Source organism: Ambystoma mexicanum, chromosome 11, assembly GCF_040938575.1.
Source record: "Ambystoma mexicanum isolate Mex_15411 chromosome 11, UKY_AmexF1_1, whole genome shotgun sequence".
In the NCBI taxonomy this organism is placed as follows: Eukaryota; Metazoa; Chordata; class Amphibia; order Caudata; family Ambystomatidae; genus Ambystoma; species Ambystoma mexicanum.
The window spans coordinates 1,182,146,165-1,182,163,329 of record NC_090934.1 but is presented as its reverse complement, the minus strand read 5'-3'; the positions used below and the strand labels follow the sequence as shown (position 1 = coordinate 1,182,163,329).

At 49.3% G+C, this 17,165-nt stretch overlaps 1 protein-coding gene across 1 annotated transcript in view; it reads right to left on the bottom strand.

Annotated features, from left to right (window-relative positions):
- Nucleotides 1-2,032: 2,032 nt before the first annotated feature.
- Nucleotides 2,033-17,165, bottom strand: part of LOC138505116 (general transcription factor II-I repeat domain-containing protein 2A-like) — a 90,454-nt gene continuing 75,321 nt past the window's right edge. The window contains exons 2-3 of the mRNA XM_069625416.1: nucleotides 3,542-3,854; nucleotides 2,033-3,433 (exon numbers count right to left, since the gene is read on the bottom strand). Coding sequence (XP_069481517.1) covers nucleotides 2,033-3,433; nucleotides 3,542-3,854 — 1,714 coding nt within the window. The remainder of the gene's footprint in view (nucleotides 3,434-3,541; nucleotides 3,855-17,165) is intronic.

Below are 17,165 nucleotides of genomic sequence, written 5' to 3'. Positions count from 1 at the left end.
CTTTATCCCTCCTTTGTCATGGAAGTTCTGTAGCTTCCATAACGCCACTCTATTTCGCGTGCCCTGCCACAAAAAGTCCCTACACATGTTATTCAGTTTGGTGAAGAACTTCTTAGGAATCAGGTACGGTATGTTCCCGAAGTAGTGTAGGAGCCTTGGCAGGACCACCATCTTTAACATTGCTCCCCGCCCCATCATCGCCAAGGGCAGCTTTGCCCAAAATTGCATGCACTTCTCAATTTTTTTAATGGCTACTTCTGTGTTGCACCTATGCTCTTCCTCCACGGTGTGGTATATATCTATCCCCAGGTACCGAAATGTGCTAACCGCCCACAGCACTTACAATACAGGTAGTCGCTCCGCTGGAATCCCCATGTACCCCCCTAATGGGATCATGCTGGACTTCTGGGGGTTCACTGCTATACCGGACAGCACAGCGTATCTCTCCAGCACTTCTAGGATGTACTGGAGATTTTCTTCTCGGAATCGCAAGTACAGCAGCATGTCATCTGCATATAGGGAGATCAGATGCCGCTCCCCTTTCACCTCGATGCCTATGGTGTCATATTGCTGCCTCAGATATATTGCTAGAGGTTCCAGGGCCAGTATGTAGAGCATTGGAGACCATGGACATCCCTGTCTAGTACCCCTGCTGAGCTGCCACCTTTCCGATATCACAGATCCTGTCCTAACTCTAGCCAGCGGTTCGCTATATAAAATTTTCGCCCACCTTACATATCCAGGCCCTAACCCGTAGTACTTCAGGGCCGCAAGCAGCCATGGCCATTTAACGGAGTCAAAGGCCTTGATTGCATCCAAAGACACAATTGCCATTTCCTCATCCCTTTCTCTGCCAAACTCAATGATTCTCTGGAGTCGCCTATGATTATTGGTAATGTTTCTATGAGGGACATAGCACCGTTTGATCCGGGTGTATTAGTTTGCCAATAACCTTCTTCAGTCTATTTGCTAAGAGAGCAGTTAATATATTGCTGTCTTGATTCAGCATTAACAAGGGTCTATAGGAACCACAGCCGTGCCCAGGTTTATTAGGTTTTGGGAGCGGTAATATGACGGCCTCTCTCAGTGACTCCGGTAAGCGTCCCGTCTCGAACGCTTCGTTTAACATCTCTAACAGTGGGGGGAGGACCTCTTCCATGTATATTTCGTAAAACTCACTTGGGAGTCCATCCGTCCCTGGGGTTTTACTAGTAGGCAGCTTCCTCACCACCTCCCCTAATTCTTCCAAGGTGATCGGGGTATCTAGTTCAGGGGTGGGCAAACTTTTTGACTCGCGGGCCACAATGGGTTTTAAAATTTGACAGAGGGGCCGGGCCAGGTGCATTTGGAGGGAGTGTTTGGGCCGGATATACTAAAGCATTAAATGTAGTGTGTGCAAACCTCATAGCACAGTAAGAACACTACAACCCAATTTATTAACTGTCTTTCAAATGTGAAAAATAGCCCTTATCAGTTAATAAATTTGTCTCAAGGAATATGCAAGATATGGCATTTACATACTATTTCGCAGATACTGTGAGGAGGAAATGTAAATAGATTAAAATAACATACGCACTGTGATTTATCAAGATTGCGTCTGTTTTTAATAAGTTTCAATCGAAGGTGCAAAGTTAAAGAAATCAACATTTATTGAAAAATGGAATCACTTTCAACATTCAAAACATATTATTACACAACGAAATACTCAAGCTCAATAATATCTACTTGTGTTAAACTCCGCAAAATCATGGATGGATTGTCCTGACCGCGCGCTCTACAAACTCGCCACGGACGCCCTCGCCTTCACGCGCAAACAGTACACGTGTATCGTTGCCAAGCACACAGACATAGGCTGTATTAAATATCCTACCTGCAGCTGAAAATTTAAATTTAAATTAAGAGCGATGTGCGGCGTGTTAATTAAGCTACTGTACCGCTGCTGTGCGTAAATGCGCATTGCTCTTAATTAAAAGACGCACTTCCAAACTTTCCATATGCATTTTTTCATAACACAGCAGAAAAACTCACCATTTCAGTGGGAACAGTGTTGTTGGTCTCCCTTTTTTGCCAGTGCATCAAAGTCTGGAGTTAGTTTTGTTGTGGCAATTCTCAGGACAGATCTGAGGTGTTGGTCAGTTAACTTGGATCTGTGATGGGCTTTGTTGATTTTCATGACGCTAAACGTCTGCTCACACACGTAGGTCGAGCCAAACAACACCAGCATCTTCTGCGCCGTCCTCCGGAGGTTTGGAAACGCGGTCTCGTTAAGTGAAGCGTAAAAGTCATTCAGTTTAAGAGACTTGAACTTCTCCTTTGAGACGGAGTCAGACTGAAGATCGATCAGTTCCAATTGCAGCTCCTGCGGTGCTGATTCGGGGTCTTGTGACAGGGGACAGGACACCAGTTGAAGTGACTTGTCAATTTTTTCAAAATCACAGAACCGACGGCAAAATTCTCTGTGCAGATCGTCCAGTGATTTGCAGTATTTCTTCGCATTTCGGGCGGCCTCTTTCTGCACGGCTAGTGTGGGGAAATGTGCGAAAGATTTGTTTGACATTTGCCTGGAGAATAAAACCAGCTTGGATTTGAAGGCTCTTACATTTGTGTACATGTCGTGCGCAAACTGATCTTTCCCCTGTAGCTTCACGTTCAGCTCATTCATGTGTGAAAATATGTCCACAGCAAACGCAAAGTCACAAAGCCAGTTTGTGTCGCTCAGCTCGGGGAATTCTTCGGATTTCCCCATTAAATTAAAAAATGAGCGAATCTCGTCTTTGAGCTCCCAGACTCGTTGAAACACTTTCCCCAAACTTAACCAGCGGACGCGAGAGTGGTAAAGTAGGTCCTGGTGATCCGCATTAGTTTCTTCCAGGAACGTAATGAACTGACGATGATTAAGTCCCCTTGCTCGTATGAAGTTAACAAGTTTTACAACTGGATCCACGACGTGATTAAGCTGCAATACAGACTTACACAGAGACTCCTGATGAATGATGCAGTGAAGTAAAATAACATCCTGGTCAGGGTTTTCTTCTTTCACTTTATCCTGGATTCTTTTCAGCAGCCCGATGTTTTTTCCAGTTAAATTTGGCGATCCATCCGTGGTGACATTGGCAAGTTTACTCCAAGGTAGCTTCATTCTCTCGATGACAGCAGACACCTGTTCATATAAGTCCTCTCCTCGCGTTTTCCCTTTCAGTGATTCCATGCTCAAAAGCTCCTCCGTTATCTCAAAACTGTCGTTAATCCCTCGGATAAAAATTAGGAGCTGAGCAGTGTCTTTTATGTTGTTACTTTCATCCAGTGCTAGTGAATATAACTTAAAGGACTCCGCCTTTTTGTTTAACTCGCTGACTATATCTTCGTCAATCAGTTCCACGCGGCGAGTCACTGTCCTGCGTGCTAAACTGATTTTTTCAAACTTGGCTTTGCTCTACGGACACAAGAGACCTGCTGTCTCTACCATGCACTCTTTCAAAAACTCGCCTTCGGAGAAAGGCTTGCTAGCCTTTGCTAATTTGAATGCCAGCAAATAACTTGCCTTGGTACTTGACTCTTGAATTGCAGTTTGTCGGTGAAAAAAGTTCTGTTGACTCTGTAAATTAGCTGCCAACCTCTGAGCAGTAGCCGCCCGTTCTTGTGTTGACTGCTTGCTAGCATAGTTTGCATGCTTCGTGGCAAAGTGACGGCTGATATTGTACTCTTTGAAAACCGCAACAGCTTCTTGGCATATCAGACATACAGCCGTTGATCGGACTTCAGTGAAGAAGTATTTTGTTGTCCACTCCTTATTAAACACTCGGCATTCGCTGTCCACTTTCCTTCTCTTTGGTCCGCTCATTTTTACAGAAGGGCTTAATGGTGACGTGAAACGAAGTGAAAATTAAAGTGAAATAAAGAGAAATACGCGCCACTCCAACAACGGTCAATGTGTTTTGAGTGCGCCATCTATTGGGGAAACGTGGGCATTGCAGGGAAAGGGGGAAAAAAGGAGGTTTTTACTATAATTTGGACAAGTTCGGCGGGCCGGATTAAAAAGCCTAACGGGCCGTATGTGGCCCGCGGGCCGTAGTTTGCCCATGTCTGATCTAGTTCCTCTCTCTCCTCCTCGCTTATCTTGGGCAACCCCATGTCCTCAAGCGTTTCTTCCATCATAGCGCGACTACTCTCCCCGTCGTCTCCGTATAATACATTATAATAATCCACAAACGCTTAATTAACTCCCTCCTGGGTTTCCTCTACGCTACCGTCTTCTCTTTCTATAGTCCTGATTGTGACTCTGGGGGTCTCACTCTTATATAACCATGCCAAAAGTCTCCCCGGTTTATCACCTCCCGCATGCTGTCTCTCTATGTATTTTTTATAATTAAGGTTATACAATCTCTCCCAATATACTGCACATTTTTGCTGTAACCTAACTGTCAATTCTAGCTTCTCTGCTGTATCGTCTCCGCCCCTTAAGGCCTCTTCTAATTTTTCTTCCGTCTCCTGCAGTTTGGCTAAAACCCCTCCTTGTAGGCCCTTGGATTTCGCTATGGCTACCCCCCTCATGACAACTTTAAAGGCCTAACATAGTGTTCCCGCCGAATCCATGCTCCTAGTATTTGTTTCAAAATAATTTACAATCTCCTCCCTCAAGTCCTCCCTAAAAAAGGGGTCTCGTAACACTTCCGCTCGTAGGCGCCATGTCGGGATCCTCGCTCTCGGGGGGCAGTATTGCCATGCGAGAATCAGGGGCAAGTGGTCCGAAAGGACCCTGGCCTTGTACTCTATTTGTGCGATCTCTGCTATCATTTCAGGTGATGTGAAGACATAATCCAGCCTCGTTGATAACTGCTGTGGGCAGAATAAGGTGAATATTGCCTTTCCTGGGGGTGCCTCACTCTCCATGCATCCTCCAGAACAAAGTCATCCAGCAATGTCTGTAGCGCCTTGGCTGCAGGGGCTGGTCTATCCATCTTCCCATCCGATCTGTCCACCCTCGGGTTCAATACGCAGTTGAAGTCCCCTCCCCAGATCATCGCGCTTCCTACCCATGCGCTCAAATTCGCACTCAATGTTCTAAGGTACGCCGCTGTGTTCTGGTTCGGGGCATACGTGTTAACAATGCTTATCTCCCTGTTCCCCACCAGTCCCCTCAGTATAACCATCCTCCCGTCTGTCTCAGCCACCACTTGCAATCGCTGAAAAGGGACATGTGGCGCCACCCAAATAAGCACTCCTTTCGCATAAGCAGAGTACGATGAGCCCACCAACACTCCTTTCCACTTCCCAGCAATGGTGTCCATCCTCTCTCGTGTAAGGTGGGTTTCCTGCAGCAATGCAATATCTATTTTCTGCCTGCGCAGGTACAACATAACTTTGTTCCTTTTTAAGTAGCTGTTGAGCCCCCGCACATTCCATGTAAGTATCTTAAGGTCCCCCATGGCCTGTACAAGTTCCGTTCCTCCTCCCCCAGGTGCAGACTTTGAATTCCAATCCAATCTGTATAGGCTTGTATCCCATTCTAAATTCCCTTTAACCAAAAACACCCCGAAATTCCCGTTCCCCCTCCCTCCCGCCTCCCGTCCCTTCCCCAACATCACTCCCCCCAACTGTTGCCCAGCTCCATCCCTAGATCTCAGGCTCCCCGCATCTAGCTCTTTTTGGCTCTCGCCTGTAGTCGAAGCTCCGCAGGGTGAGGCCGCCCTAGTGGCCAACCTACTACTACTACAACTATAATTCGGGGGGTAGGGTGCCTTCGCCCTGCCGCTCCTATGTCACTTCGGGTTAACTACACATTGCTTTACAATTTTCATATATGTACACGCTACTATATTCCAGTCCTTCAAGTCCGTTACAGTCAGCGGTATCTTATCAAAATATCAGCCTCCTACAGCCGCGCCCATTAATCTTAATCTTCATCTAGGCACCCCTGGGGTGCTCACTCGACGCCTTAACAGTATGCATACCATAGCACAGTCACATATCGTGTCCCTCTTGGGTCACTTCCGTGTCTCGTTCCGGGCAGCCCTGCAGATCCAGCCACGTCGTTGCTTCTTCAGGAGTGTCAAAAAAAACATTTTGCTCTTGTGCACCACCTCCAATTTCACGGAGTACAGAAGCACATATTTTATCCCAGCCGCGCGCAGCCTTCTTTTGATTGCCACATAGCTGTACCGTTGCCTCTGGACCAACATAGTGTAGTCCGGATACGCCGTGATGGTGCTCGAGGCCCTTTCTATTGTTCCACCTTTTCAAAAGTACTCCAGTATTTTCTCGCGGTCTTTGTAGTTCAATATTTTGGCGATTATCGCCCGGGGAGGGGCCACTGGTCTCGGCTTCCTCATAAGGGCTCTATGTGCACGCTACACTGCAAATCCCTGTGAGAGTTTTCCAGCCCCAATTCCTTGTAGGAGTAGGTTCTCGACATAGTCTGTCGGGTCCTGTCCTCCTCACCCTCCGGCAAGCCCACCACGTGAATATTGTTCCTCCTCGCTCTCCCTTCTGCTTCCTCCGCTCAAGACTCCAGGTTAGCTACCTGTTGTTTGAGTACATGGATCTCCTTTGCTTTGTTAGTGCTGGTGTCCGTGTTGGTTTTCACCGCACCTTCCAGGCTGCTTGTTCGTTCCGCCAGCCCCCTGACATCTTGCCTCAGTAGGGTGACTTCTATGCCTACTGCGTCTATTTTAGCCTCCAGGGAAGTGCGCAGGTCTGACATCGCAACCCCCCAAGAGTCTTTCAGCTCTGCGATGGCCTCTAAAATCTGATGGTTTTCAGCTACTGTGGTGCCCTCCACTGGTGCCATCGCGCCTTTGGGCGCGATGGCCGCAGGAGAATGTTGCGTTTTGGCAAAAATATCCATTGTGGGTTGCTTGTTCTTGCTCACGGCCCCTCGCGCCGACATTCTGCAGCCTCCGTTATGCCTCGCTGTCTCGATTCAGCGTCCGCGTGCCTCGCCAACCATCTTTTCCACCCTTATCAGCTACTGTGGTACTCTTCAAGCAGTCGCACCGTCCACCGCCTCTCACCACGGCTTTCTGCTCATCGATGCTGAGCGAGCACTTCATATGTCTATCGTGGCACGACCTATCTATTCGCACCCCCGCTGCCCCCGGGCTCTTGCCTTCCGGGTCAGCACACAGGCCAACGTGACACAAGGCTTACCGCCGCAGGGGCTTTGCTCCGTCTCCACTTCGCCATCATCATTCTTTCCCCGCGGCTGCCGTCTCTATTCTGCCGCTCCGTGTGCTTCAGTTTCATTTCCTTTGTTGTCAGCCATCTTGTGTGACAATGGACCGAGCAGCAGCCGTCTTCGCCGAGGGATTCCTCCAGAATTCCACACACAATTCACTCGGTCCTTATACAATGAGCAGAACACACGTTCCCATGCATGTATAGTCAATCCTGGAACCAGTAGCATGTTTTTGTAGGTAGTTTTCACGGATCATATGTCGGATCCTCCGGAGCTGCTCAGGAAGCACGTCCTACTCCATGGCTGCCCAAGCCACGCCCCTCGCGCATGGAGGATCCTTCTTTTGATTTCCTTGAATGCTTCGTCCTGCTGTGGCCCCCACGCATAGCTCGCACCTTTCTTGAGGAGTTCCCTCATGGGGGACGTGGTTTCTGAGAATCTCAGGACGAATTATGCGTAGTATTCCGCAAGGCCCAGAAAGGAGGGGAGTTCGTCTTTGGACATTGGGGCCGGGGTGTCAGTTATAGCTTCCAGGAGGTTCTTTTTGGGGCTCACTCCCTCCTTCGAGATGCGATAGCCGAGGTATTCGACTTCCCCTGCGCTGAATACGCATTTCTCGTGGCGCAGGTGGACACCAGCAGTCTGCTCAGTACTGCGGCAAGTGTTTTGTCATGGGTCTCCGAGTTCTTTGCATACACCAGTATGTCGTCCTGAAAATAGGAGACGTTCGCGATTCCAGCCAATAGAGAACTCATCATCCTCTGGAACGCGGATGCCGCTGAGGACAGGCTGAACAGCATTCTGGTATACTGGAATGTGCCGAATGTAGTGATGAACGCTGTGAGCGGGCGTGAGGATTTGTGTAGGCTGATTTGGTAGTATGCGTCGCGCATGTCCAGCTTCGAGAACACCGTTGTTTCTTTCATCATGAGCACTATCTCGTGATGCTGGGGAGTGGGAAACTCTCAGTGACGACTTCTGGGTTGAGGCTTCTGAGATCAATGCCGACTCTGAGATCGTTGGAAGATTTCTTTTTAATGAGTACTACTGGGCTCAACAATTCTGAGGACTCTACCCTCCTTGACCATTTTCTGGAGGTGAGCTTCTAGCGCAGGTCTCGCTGTGGCAGGTACAGACCTGACCTTGTGCTTCACAGGCACTGCGTTGGGTTTGAGGCAGATTTTGTGGATATAGTTCTTAATTTTCCCTGGAGTTTCAGAGAACAGGCCAGGGAAGGCTTCTTTCCAACTCGGTGCTCCTTCTGAGGAGACCGCAAGCACCTGTTCTGGTGTGCTGGAGTCTAGCCTTATGTTGAGCCTGTCTTGGTCATCCCACCGAGTGCAGCGGGGCCTTGAGAAGCGAAGTAGACTTTTGTCGTGGTGAACCTTTCTTTGAACTCAATCCTTGCTTTTATGTAGCCGAGTAGATCCACAGTGGCACCTCTGAAGACCATTGGCTTTTGTCTGGTGGTTCTAATTTCCACTTTGTCTCGTCCCATCATCTCTTTTTAGGTGTTGATGGGCAGGATGGTGAGGTCTGAGCCTGAGTCGGCCATGACTCGTGTTTCCATACCGCCCACTTTTATTGTACAGTGGGGCTTTTCTCTCCTGGCTTGAGGAGCGTTGACCATTGGTTTAGGTCGAAATGACTGAAAAAAAAGGTCGAAACGACCAAAAGTTCTAAAAATGCTACCACCAAAGGATCGAACACCAAAAGTTCGATCCTCTGGTGGTAGCATTAAAAAAAAACGGGGGCTGCTGGGGTGTCCCCCGCATTGCCCCGCTCACTATACTTTATGGTATAGTGAGCGGGGGCTGCGGGGGACACCCCTGGAGCCGTCCGTGAAAAAAAAAAAAAAACAAGAAAAGAAAAGGACCATGCAGCGCCAGTTCCCAATCACAGAAGTGAAAGGGAACTGGCGCTGCAGGAACCAGCGTGATGGTGAAGGTAAGTGGGGTTTCTTTATGTTGGTGGTGTGGGTGGGGGTATGCTGGGGGTGTGGGTGGGGGTGGGGTGTTATGGGTGTGTTGTGTGTGTGTGTGTGTGTGTGTGTGAGAGAATGTGTGTTTTAACAAATTATCGGGGCTGAAATGTCCGAAAACAAAGTGTTTGAACTTTTGGTCATTCGAGCACTTTGTTTTCAGATATTTCAGCCTCGATAATTTTTCATTCGGTCAAATCACTTGGATTCATGACCATTATGACCATGGGTCTGTCGTGTAACCCATCGTCTTCACTCGACTCTGTTGCCGTCAATGCGCGTGACTGCTTTTCCTTTCCACGTGCAGGCCTGGGCCACATGACCGAAGCGTCTACATTTTGAACAATCCTTGTTCCTGGCGGGGCATTCGGGATCACTGGCCATGTGTTTGGTGCTGGCACATCTTTAGCACTTCGGTGCATCCCTTTGTCTGGGACCGTTGTCTCTGGAGATCTCGCAGGGCTGTCTTTCCCTGTGCCCTCTCCATTGCAGCGCCGATATGTCGGGTACCAGCGACGGATTCCCGACCTCGTTGCGCCTGCTGGTGGTTTCTTCTTTGGCTCTGGCTATTTGGATGGCCTTGTCGAGGTCTACTTCCTTCTCCTGGATGAATTTATCCTACACTTTTCTGGAGTTGGTGTGTACCACGAGCATGTCGCAGATGACTTGTTCTGCATTGTTTCCGAACCCGCACAGGGATCCTAGTTCCCTCATCCTGGTAATATAGTCGCCGACTGGTTCGTTGCCCTCCTGCTTGCGAGTGTAAAACTTCAGTCTGTACAACACCACATTTTCTCTGTTGGTGAATCTCTTTACGATGCAGCGAATTGCCTCCTGGTATACATCGTCGTCTTCACCGGCGTCTGGCATGGCCTGTAGTCCCGCAAATATGAATATGCTCTGCCCCTGGACTCCCATCGCGTTTAATAGCATTGCTTTCTTACTGGCCGGTGCGTATTCCATTCCGCCCATCGCTTCCAGGTATATGGAAAACAGCAGTTCCCACTGCTGCCACGTTATTGCCGGGGTCCCGGGCGAGGGGAGGAACGCAGGGGGAGGGGTGTCGGGCCTTGCATGGTGGCTGCGTTGGGTTCTGGTTCCTCGTCGCCAATTATGTGGTAGCCTTAATGAAGACAGGACACCTAATGTAGTAACTGTGGTATTATTGAACACGGTGAGGGGGGATCAACTTGGGATTTGAAGTGTCCAGGGGGTATAACTGTACTTACAGTCCTGTAGTCTTTACTGCAGCCTTGGATTCTCTGCTGCATTTAAGTCCCTTCAGATGGGGCACACCTGTCACACCAGAGTCCCCAGGAGGCTGTCCGCATCCATGGTGTTACGCTGTGGTGTTAGTGTGCTGTTTGTGCAGGCCTGTGAGCCTGCTGACTCTCATCTCTAGGAGCAGCGCGGGGCCGTCCTCTCATTGCACTCTCCCGCCCTATTCTGATGAGATGCGCGTTCCTCGCGCTTCTGCGGTCCGAGATCTCGCAATATCTCGTTGACAAGATCTCGCGACCGGAAGTCCCCACACCTGCCCTTCCCAACACTCACCCCACTGGGCCAGAGCGAGGTCCCTGAGCTATATCCCATCTAGGCCAAAGTTAGCAGACTCACTCGGAGGTTCTGGGTGCAGGCTGACCTTCTGGCGTTGATACTCTGGTGCTCAGGCCCCCAGCATTTCAAATGTCCTCCTGGCTTTGCCCAAGGCAGCACAGATCCCCCCTGCAGTAACCACCGCCCCCTGTTGAAAAATGGTGGACAGGTTTGTGACACCATGTACCCTTTTATCAGTGCTGCTGGGGTGTGGGGCCACAATGTTCACAAGCGTGAAAGCAAGGATGCAAGTTTCGGTCCATTCATGATTGCTACCGCTGCAGAGTAAAGGTATCCTGTATTGGTGGGGCACCAGGGAGCCCCAGCAGAGTCCCTGGCTCAGCAACCCTTTATGGAGACAGGCGGGGCTCAGCCCTGACTAGCACCATCCCACTTAAAGCCCTGGCTCTAGTCCCTGGTATTGTGGTCTAGCTTATATCCGCATTGCATACACACATGATGGCGAGTAGCGCCAGCTTATGATAGTATGTGAGGAAAGCATTCACAAATCACAGAACAGTGGGTAAAGTACAGTGAGATACGCAACTCCTGAGATTCGTCATACATTGCCACATTTTGGTTGATAAGTTTACGTCTAAGTTGGAATTAAAAATAAATACTTGTTCTACACTATACATCTTCAGTAGACAATCTTTATTATCCTGTAAATAAACACCACATTGGCTATGAAGATGGGCTTGACCAACTAGGAAGGCACACGTCACCTTGACGTAAACTCCAGTGAGCACTAATCAAACATGGAAGGAGCCAGACCAGCACCCAAGCCACTAATCAAACATGGAAGGAGCCACTCCACCAACTGAACCACTAATCAAACATGGAAGAAGCCACACCACCACCCGAGCCACTAATCAAACATGGAAGGAGCCACACCACCACCCGAGCCACTAATCAAAAATGGAAGGAGCCACACCACCTTCTGAGCCACCAATCAAACATGGAAGAAGCCACACCACCACCCGAGCCACTAATCAAACATGGAAAGTACCACACCACCACCCGAGCCACTAATCAAACATGGAAGGAGCCACACCTTCTGATCTAATAGTCAAACATGGAAGGAACCACACCACCACCCGAGCCACTAATTAAACATGGAAGGAGCCACACCACCACCGAGCCACTAATCAAACATGGAAGGAGCCACACCACCCTCTGAGCCACTAGTCAAACATGGAAGGAACCAATTCACCACCTGAGCCACTAATCAAACATGAAAGGAACCACACCACCACCGAGCCCCTAATCAAACATGCAAGGAGCACTCCACCACCGGAACCACTAATACAACATGGAAGGAGCCACACCACCACCCGAGCCACTAATCAAACATGGAAGGAGCCACACCATCCGAGTCACTAATCAAACATGGAATGAGCAACTCCACCACCGAACCACTACTCAAACATGGAAGGAGCACTCTACCACCTGAACCACTAATACAACATGGAAGGAGCCACACCACCACCCGGGCCACTAATCAAACATGGAAGGAGCCACACCACCACCTGATCCACTAATCAAACATGGAAGGAGCCACTACACCGCCTAAACCACTAATCAAACATGGAAGGAGCCACTCCACCTCCTGAACCACTAATCAAACATGGAAGGAGCCACACCACCAGCCGAGCAACTAATCAAACATGGAAGGAGCCACACCACCACCAAGCCACTAATCAAACATGGAAGGAGCCACTCCACCACCTGAACCACTAATCAAACATGAAATTAGCCACACTACCACCCAAGCCACTAATCAAACCTGGAAGGAGTCACTACTCCACCCTAACCACTAATCAAACATGGAAGGAGCCACACCACCACCCAAGCAACTAATCAAACATGGGAGGAGCCACACCACCTTCCGAGCCACTAGTCATACATGGGAGGAGCCACACCACCTTCTGAGCCACTAATCAAACATGAAAGGAGCCACACCACCACCGTCCTTTCGACAAAACTCAGGGAAACACCCAATACTCTGCTCTCAATGGGAATGCGTGTTACGCACGTATGTAGAAGCGATGGATGGTGGGAAATTTTCTTCAGCCAGGAAACGTGTGCTGCTGGTTAATATGTCGGATGTTGAAAGGCAAAGAGTATTTGGGTGTTGAAAGGGAAAGAGTATTTGAACGCCTCCGTTCATCTGAACTGCCTGAAGATGACAATGATAGTGAAGCAAATAAAAGGCAGGAAAAAAGACTGATAGCAAAGCCAACAATTATTACACAGAGTAGATTTTGCATCACATGCTGAGATAAGTAAAGCAAGTCGCTTACTTTCAGGATAACATTATGAACTATGTCGAGACCAAACAAAGCTGTAACACTGCATTGGACCTGGTACTCAGCATATTGCAGAAAGCAGGGCTCACACTGAAGGAAGTGTGCATTTGTGCTGAAAGAAGTAGAATACATCGGTAGCAGTGAAGAGAGGGCCCCTGGAATGGCCCTCGTGTCCCCTATGCACATGTCAGCCTAAAGGATGAGAAACGAGAGATGCCAGTCACTGTTTGGCCAACCTCCAGGTGGACTGGAGCATTCCACGTATGTGAGCAGATATTCTCTTAGACATCCGTTCAAACCCTATCCAGCTGATGTCTTCGCAGATACAGCTGCCCCATCACTGGACCTGGTTCACTAATAATAAATATCCAGATGTGCTGACGTCTTAGTGACAACATGACATAGTAACGTTAGTCACAAATTAAACTTGCATCCCTGCACAAAGTTACACAGACACACACGTGCATACACGAAGAACATACACACACACCGTTCTGTAGACAGAGGTCAGATACATATACATACTGCCAGAATCCTTTCCTTTTTTCACTAGCCAAACACAGAAACACAAGAAAGCAAAGTTCATCAGGAGCAAGCTTGCAATCGCTTATTGCAAGCAACCATATGGAGCTACAGGAACGTATAAGGAACCTTGACGGGCTCGAGTACTACTAACCTCTAAAGAAAATAATACAAAATATAAAGAAACCATAGAATGACTGTAGTGAATTTTAGGCCTCAGAATAAGGGTAGGGGGAATATTCCTGGCTCTCGGGGCACGGAGCCACCTGCAAAATAACAATATAAAATCCTCAGTAATTGCAGACCGAAAAAGCTCAGTTTTGCAGTCCTCACCCATGTGATTTAGCCCAGCCGAACAATGGCCATTTACCCGCTGTGGGAAGAAAAGCCGTTCCCAGTGAAAACAGAAAGAATTGATACATGCATTGTCCACCAAACAATGCAGTTGGAAGGCACTCTCTCAGGCTAGGTGGCTATGTCAGTGGCAACAATGGATGCACACAGTCTTTGTCGTGACATAGAAAAGGTACAATGGGCCTCATTACGACCCTTGCGGAAATGGAAAAATGATGGCGGAAATGCAATACCGCCATCGAACACCGCTCGTTGCGATCATGACCCGTCACCGTAAAGTACGATGCCATTAGCGACACCGCAGTGAACGGCAACGCTAACTGCACCAAGTACGCGCACGCGCGCCTTGCAAAACCGGAATCACCGCCATGGCGCAACGGTACGCGAATTCTGACCCTAGCGGACATGTACTGAACGCCATCAAGCACGTCGTAAAGTACCATTCCGCCATGGCGAGAAATACGGCAACGCGAACCAACCGTAAATGGCCCACTGAGTGCCTGTACTCCACTCCCTGGCCTCATTGCACAACTCCTGGCAGGCGCAATGTACACACACTATGCAACCAGTGAAATCCACTATTCACCCATGCATGCCAACGTAGAAAAGCATGCAGGGGCTCAAAGCGCCCCGTGAGTGGGCATCCATGTACGGCATGTCACCATAGCCGTACTGACGCAGCACAGGCATGTGAAGGTACAACACATCAAAATGAAAATCAAGAACACATGACACAAAACAACAGTAGTCCCCCATCGCTTGCCACCAGCGCAAGGCAACATCCACAACAGCATCCTGAGGGGGATTGCACCAGCCCTGTACTCATGCCAGTAAACAAACCAACCATCAGCAGAAGCATGTACCACACAAGTCAACTCAGAAGGCGGAACACAAAGCAGATCATCATGCAATACATACCGCCACAAAGCGAAAATCGCCACATCACCTGCAAAGAACAACGCAACACGACAAATATCGGAATACAATTTAAATGCACATCCAAATGACAAAGGCCCCACATCAATTTGCAAAATCCCACCAAAACAACCATCATCACCGAGGGCTGCATCTGCAATAATTGACCGGCTTCCACTTGTGTGACGCCCTGTACCATCATGGCACACAGGGCTTACATCAACGTTCCAAAAGGCAACATGGAAGCGGCAAGAACCGCAGGTCCGTCCCATGAGGCAGGCACTAGTCGAGCTGAAAGGCCGAAATGTTGCACCTAGCCACCAGTACAGCGTAAGGGCATGTGGCCCATTGGCGATCGTCCCATATGATCGAAATGGTGCTCCACTGATTCACCCGAAGCTGCAGGAGTCGAGAGTAAAAACCATCTGGAGGAGTGGCGTAGAGATGGCATCTGCAATAGGGCAGGAGATACCTGTCACCCAAAAGAAACACAAATCAACCGATTGCATTACGGGACTCATGATGCATTACAATCTTCATTCAACACACCAAATCCACACCCATATGCATGCTAGCCCACTCCAAAGGAATATACACACCCCTAATCCAGTATCGGATCACAACGAAACCAATCGAGCTAAATACACCATTGGCAACGTCGGTTACTGTGCATGCGTCCGTCAAGATAGAACCCATGACATGGGATTAGTAACGTGCCTAGACACAAGTGTATGAAGGCGCGTCGAGACAGGGAGGATCCGACAAGGGCAGAGAGACGTATGTCCCACTATGGCAGCCTTGCATCACATAACGCAGGGGAAGGGGAGTGAACCAAGAAACCCATGTACATGGCAGACCCTAAACGGATTCATCAGTCCATGCATCCACACATCATTCCCTCATCCCGCAATGAAAACGCATGAATATTCACTCACATAATATGTGAAACTTCCATCGCGTCTGTGCGTAATGCAGTCCGCAAAAACCACTGTGCCCCTGGCCGGATCTGTAGTGTTGTGAAGCAAGATGGATTTGGGAACGTCCTGCCTTATCGTCCACTACGCTATTGCGCATCCCATTCAATTCATATCATTCATTGCCTGCTCGTTATGGGCCATGTCCCAAGGACATTCTACAATAGAACGTTACATTTCCAGCCAGACCTGTGGGCGTATCCTCGCCGCTACTTCAAAACCCAAAATGCTGGCCTTCGAATTCCTCACTTGCAACATTACGTCGAAAACGCTTCTGTGAACGCTTGCATTCACAATTACATCAATGTAGTGCGGCTGTGTGTCATGATGCTAACTGGCTGCAATCACAAATGGCACGCCACGCCCGTCGGTGAAGTACGTTACTGTGCTGCATGAGGGTCGGCCATCGATCGAGCCCTACATACCACTGACTCTTCACAGGTATGTAAGCGGCTGCAATCATAGCATGTGTAACAATGGGAGCATACCATGAAAATCAGTCAAAGTACATCACACTGCCATCGGGATTTGATACATGATTCCAATCCCAAGATGCCATGCGGCCAAATGCAGCCTTACGTGCGGGCCGTGCTCGACCAGAAGGGATTGCATCTGCCACAGATTCATTCAATCAGCACAGGTGGAGGCCATACAGGCCGACAGCACATATATCGCAGACCCAAACCCCTCCCACAACCACTCCCACTCCAAAATGCTACCGGCAGGACTAGCGATGTTGGGCCTGGGGTACCAGATAGCACTGCAAGTGCTACAACTACAAGAAGACGACGAACAACAACAGGTACAACAACCGGGCGCACAGGGGAGACGGAGGAGGAGGAGGAGGAGGAGGGCAAGGCAGGGTCAGCAAGGCCCACAAGCACTGCCACCACCACCACGCAGGCGGCCCGCAATCCCACGCCTCCGAGCCGATCCGTTCAACCTCACTGCTGAGCAGATCCACACCCTCTACCGTTTGGACCGGGACACCATAATCGCCATTGTGGACATGACACATGCTGACCTCGTGAGCATGATAGATAGCCCAACCGCCATCCCACCCCTACTGAAGGTGGTGTCTGCACTCCACTTCCTGGCCACAGGCACCTACCAGCACACAGTGGGACAGTTGCATGGCATTTCACAGCCACTGTTCTCACGGACACTCTTCCAAGTGCACGATGCCCTCCTGAAGCACGCCGACGACCACATCACACTACCACGCACGTACCAGGAGATTACCAACGCTAAAGTGGGATTCCATGCACTTGGCGGCATCCCGGGTTGCATTGGTGCCATCGACTGCACCCATGTTGAATTGGTTGTCCCACATGCCATGG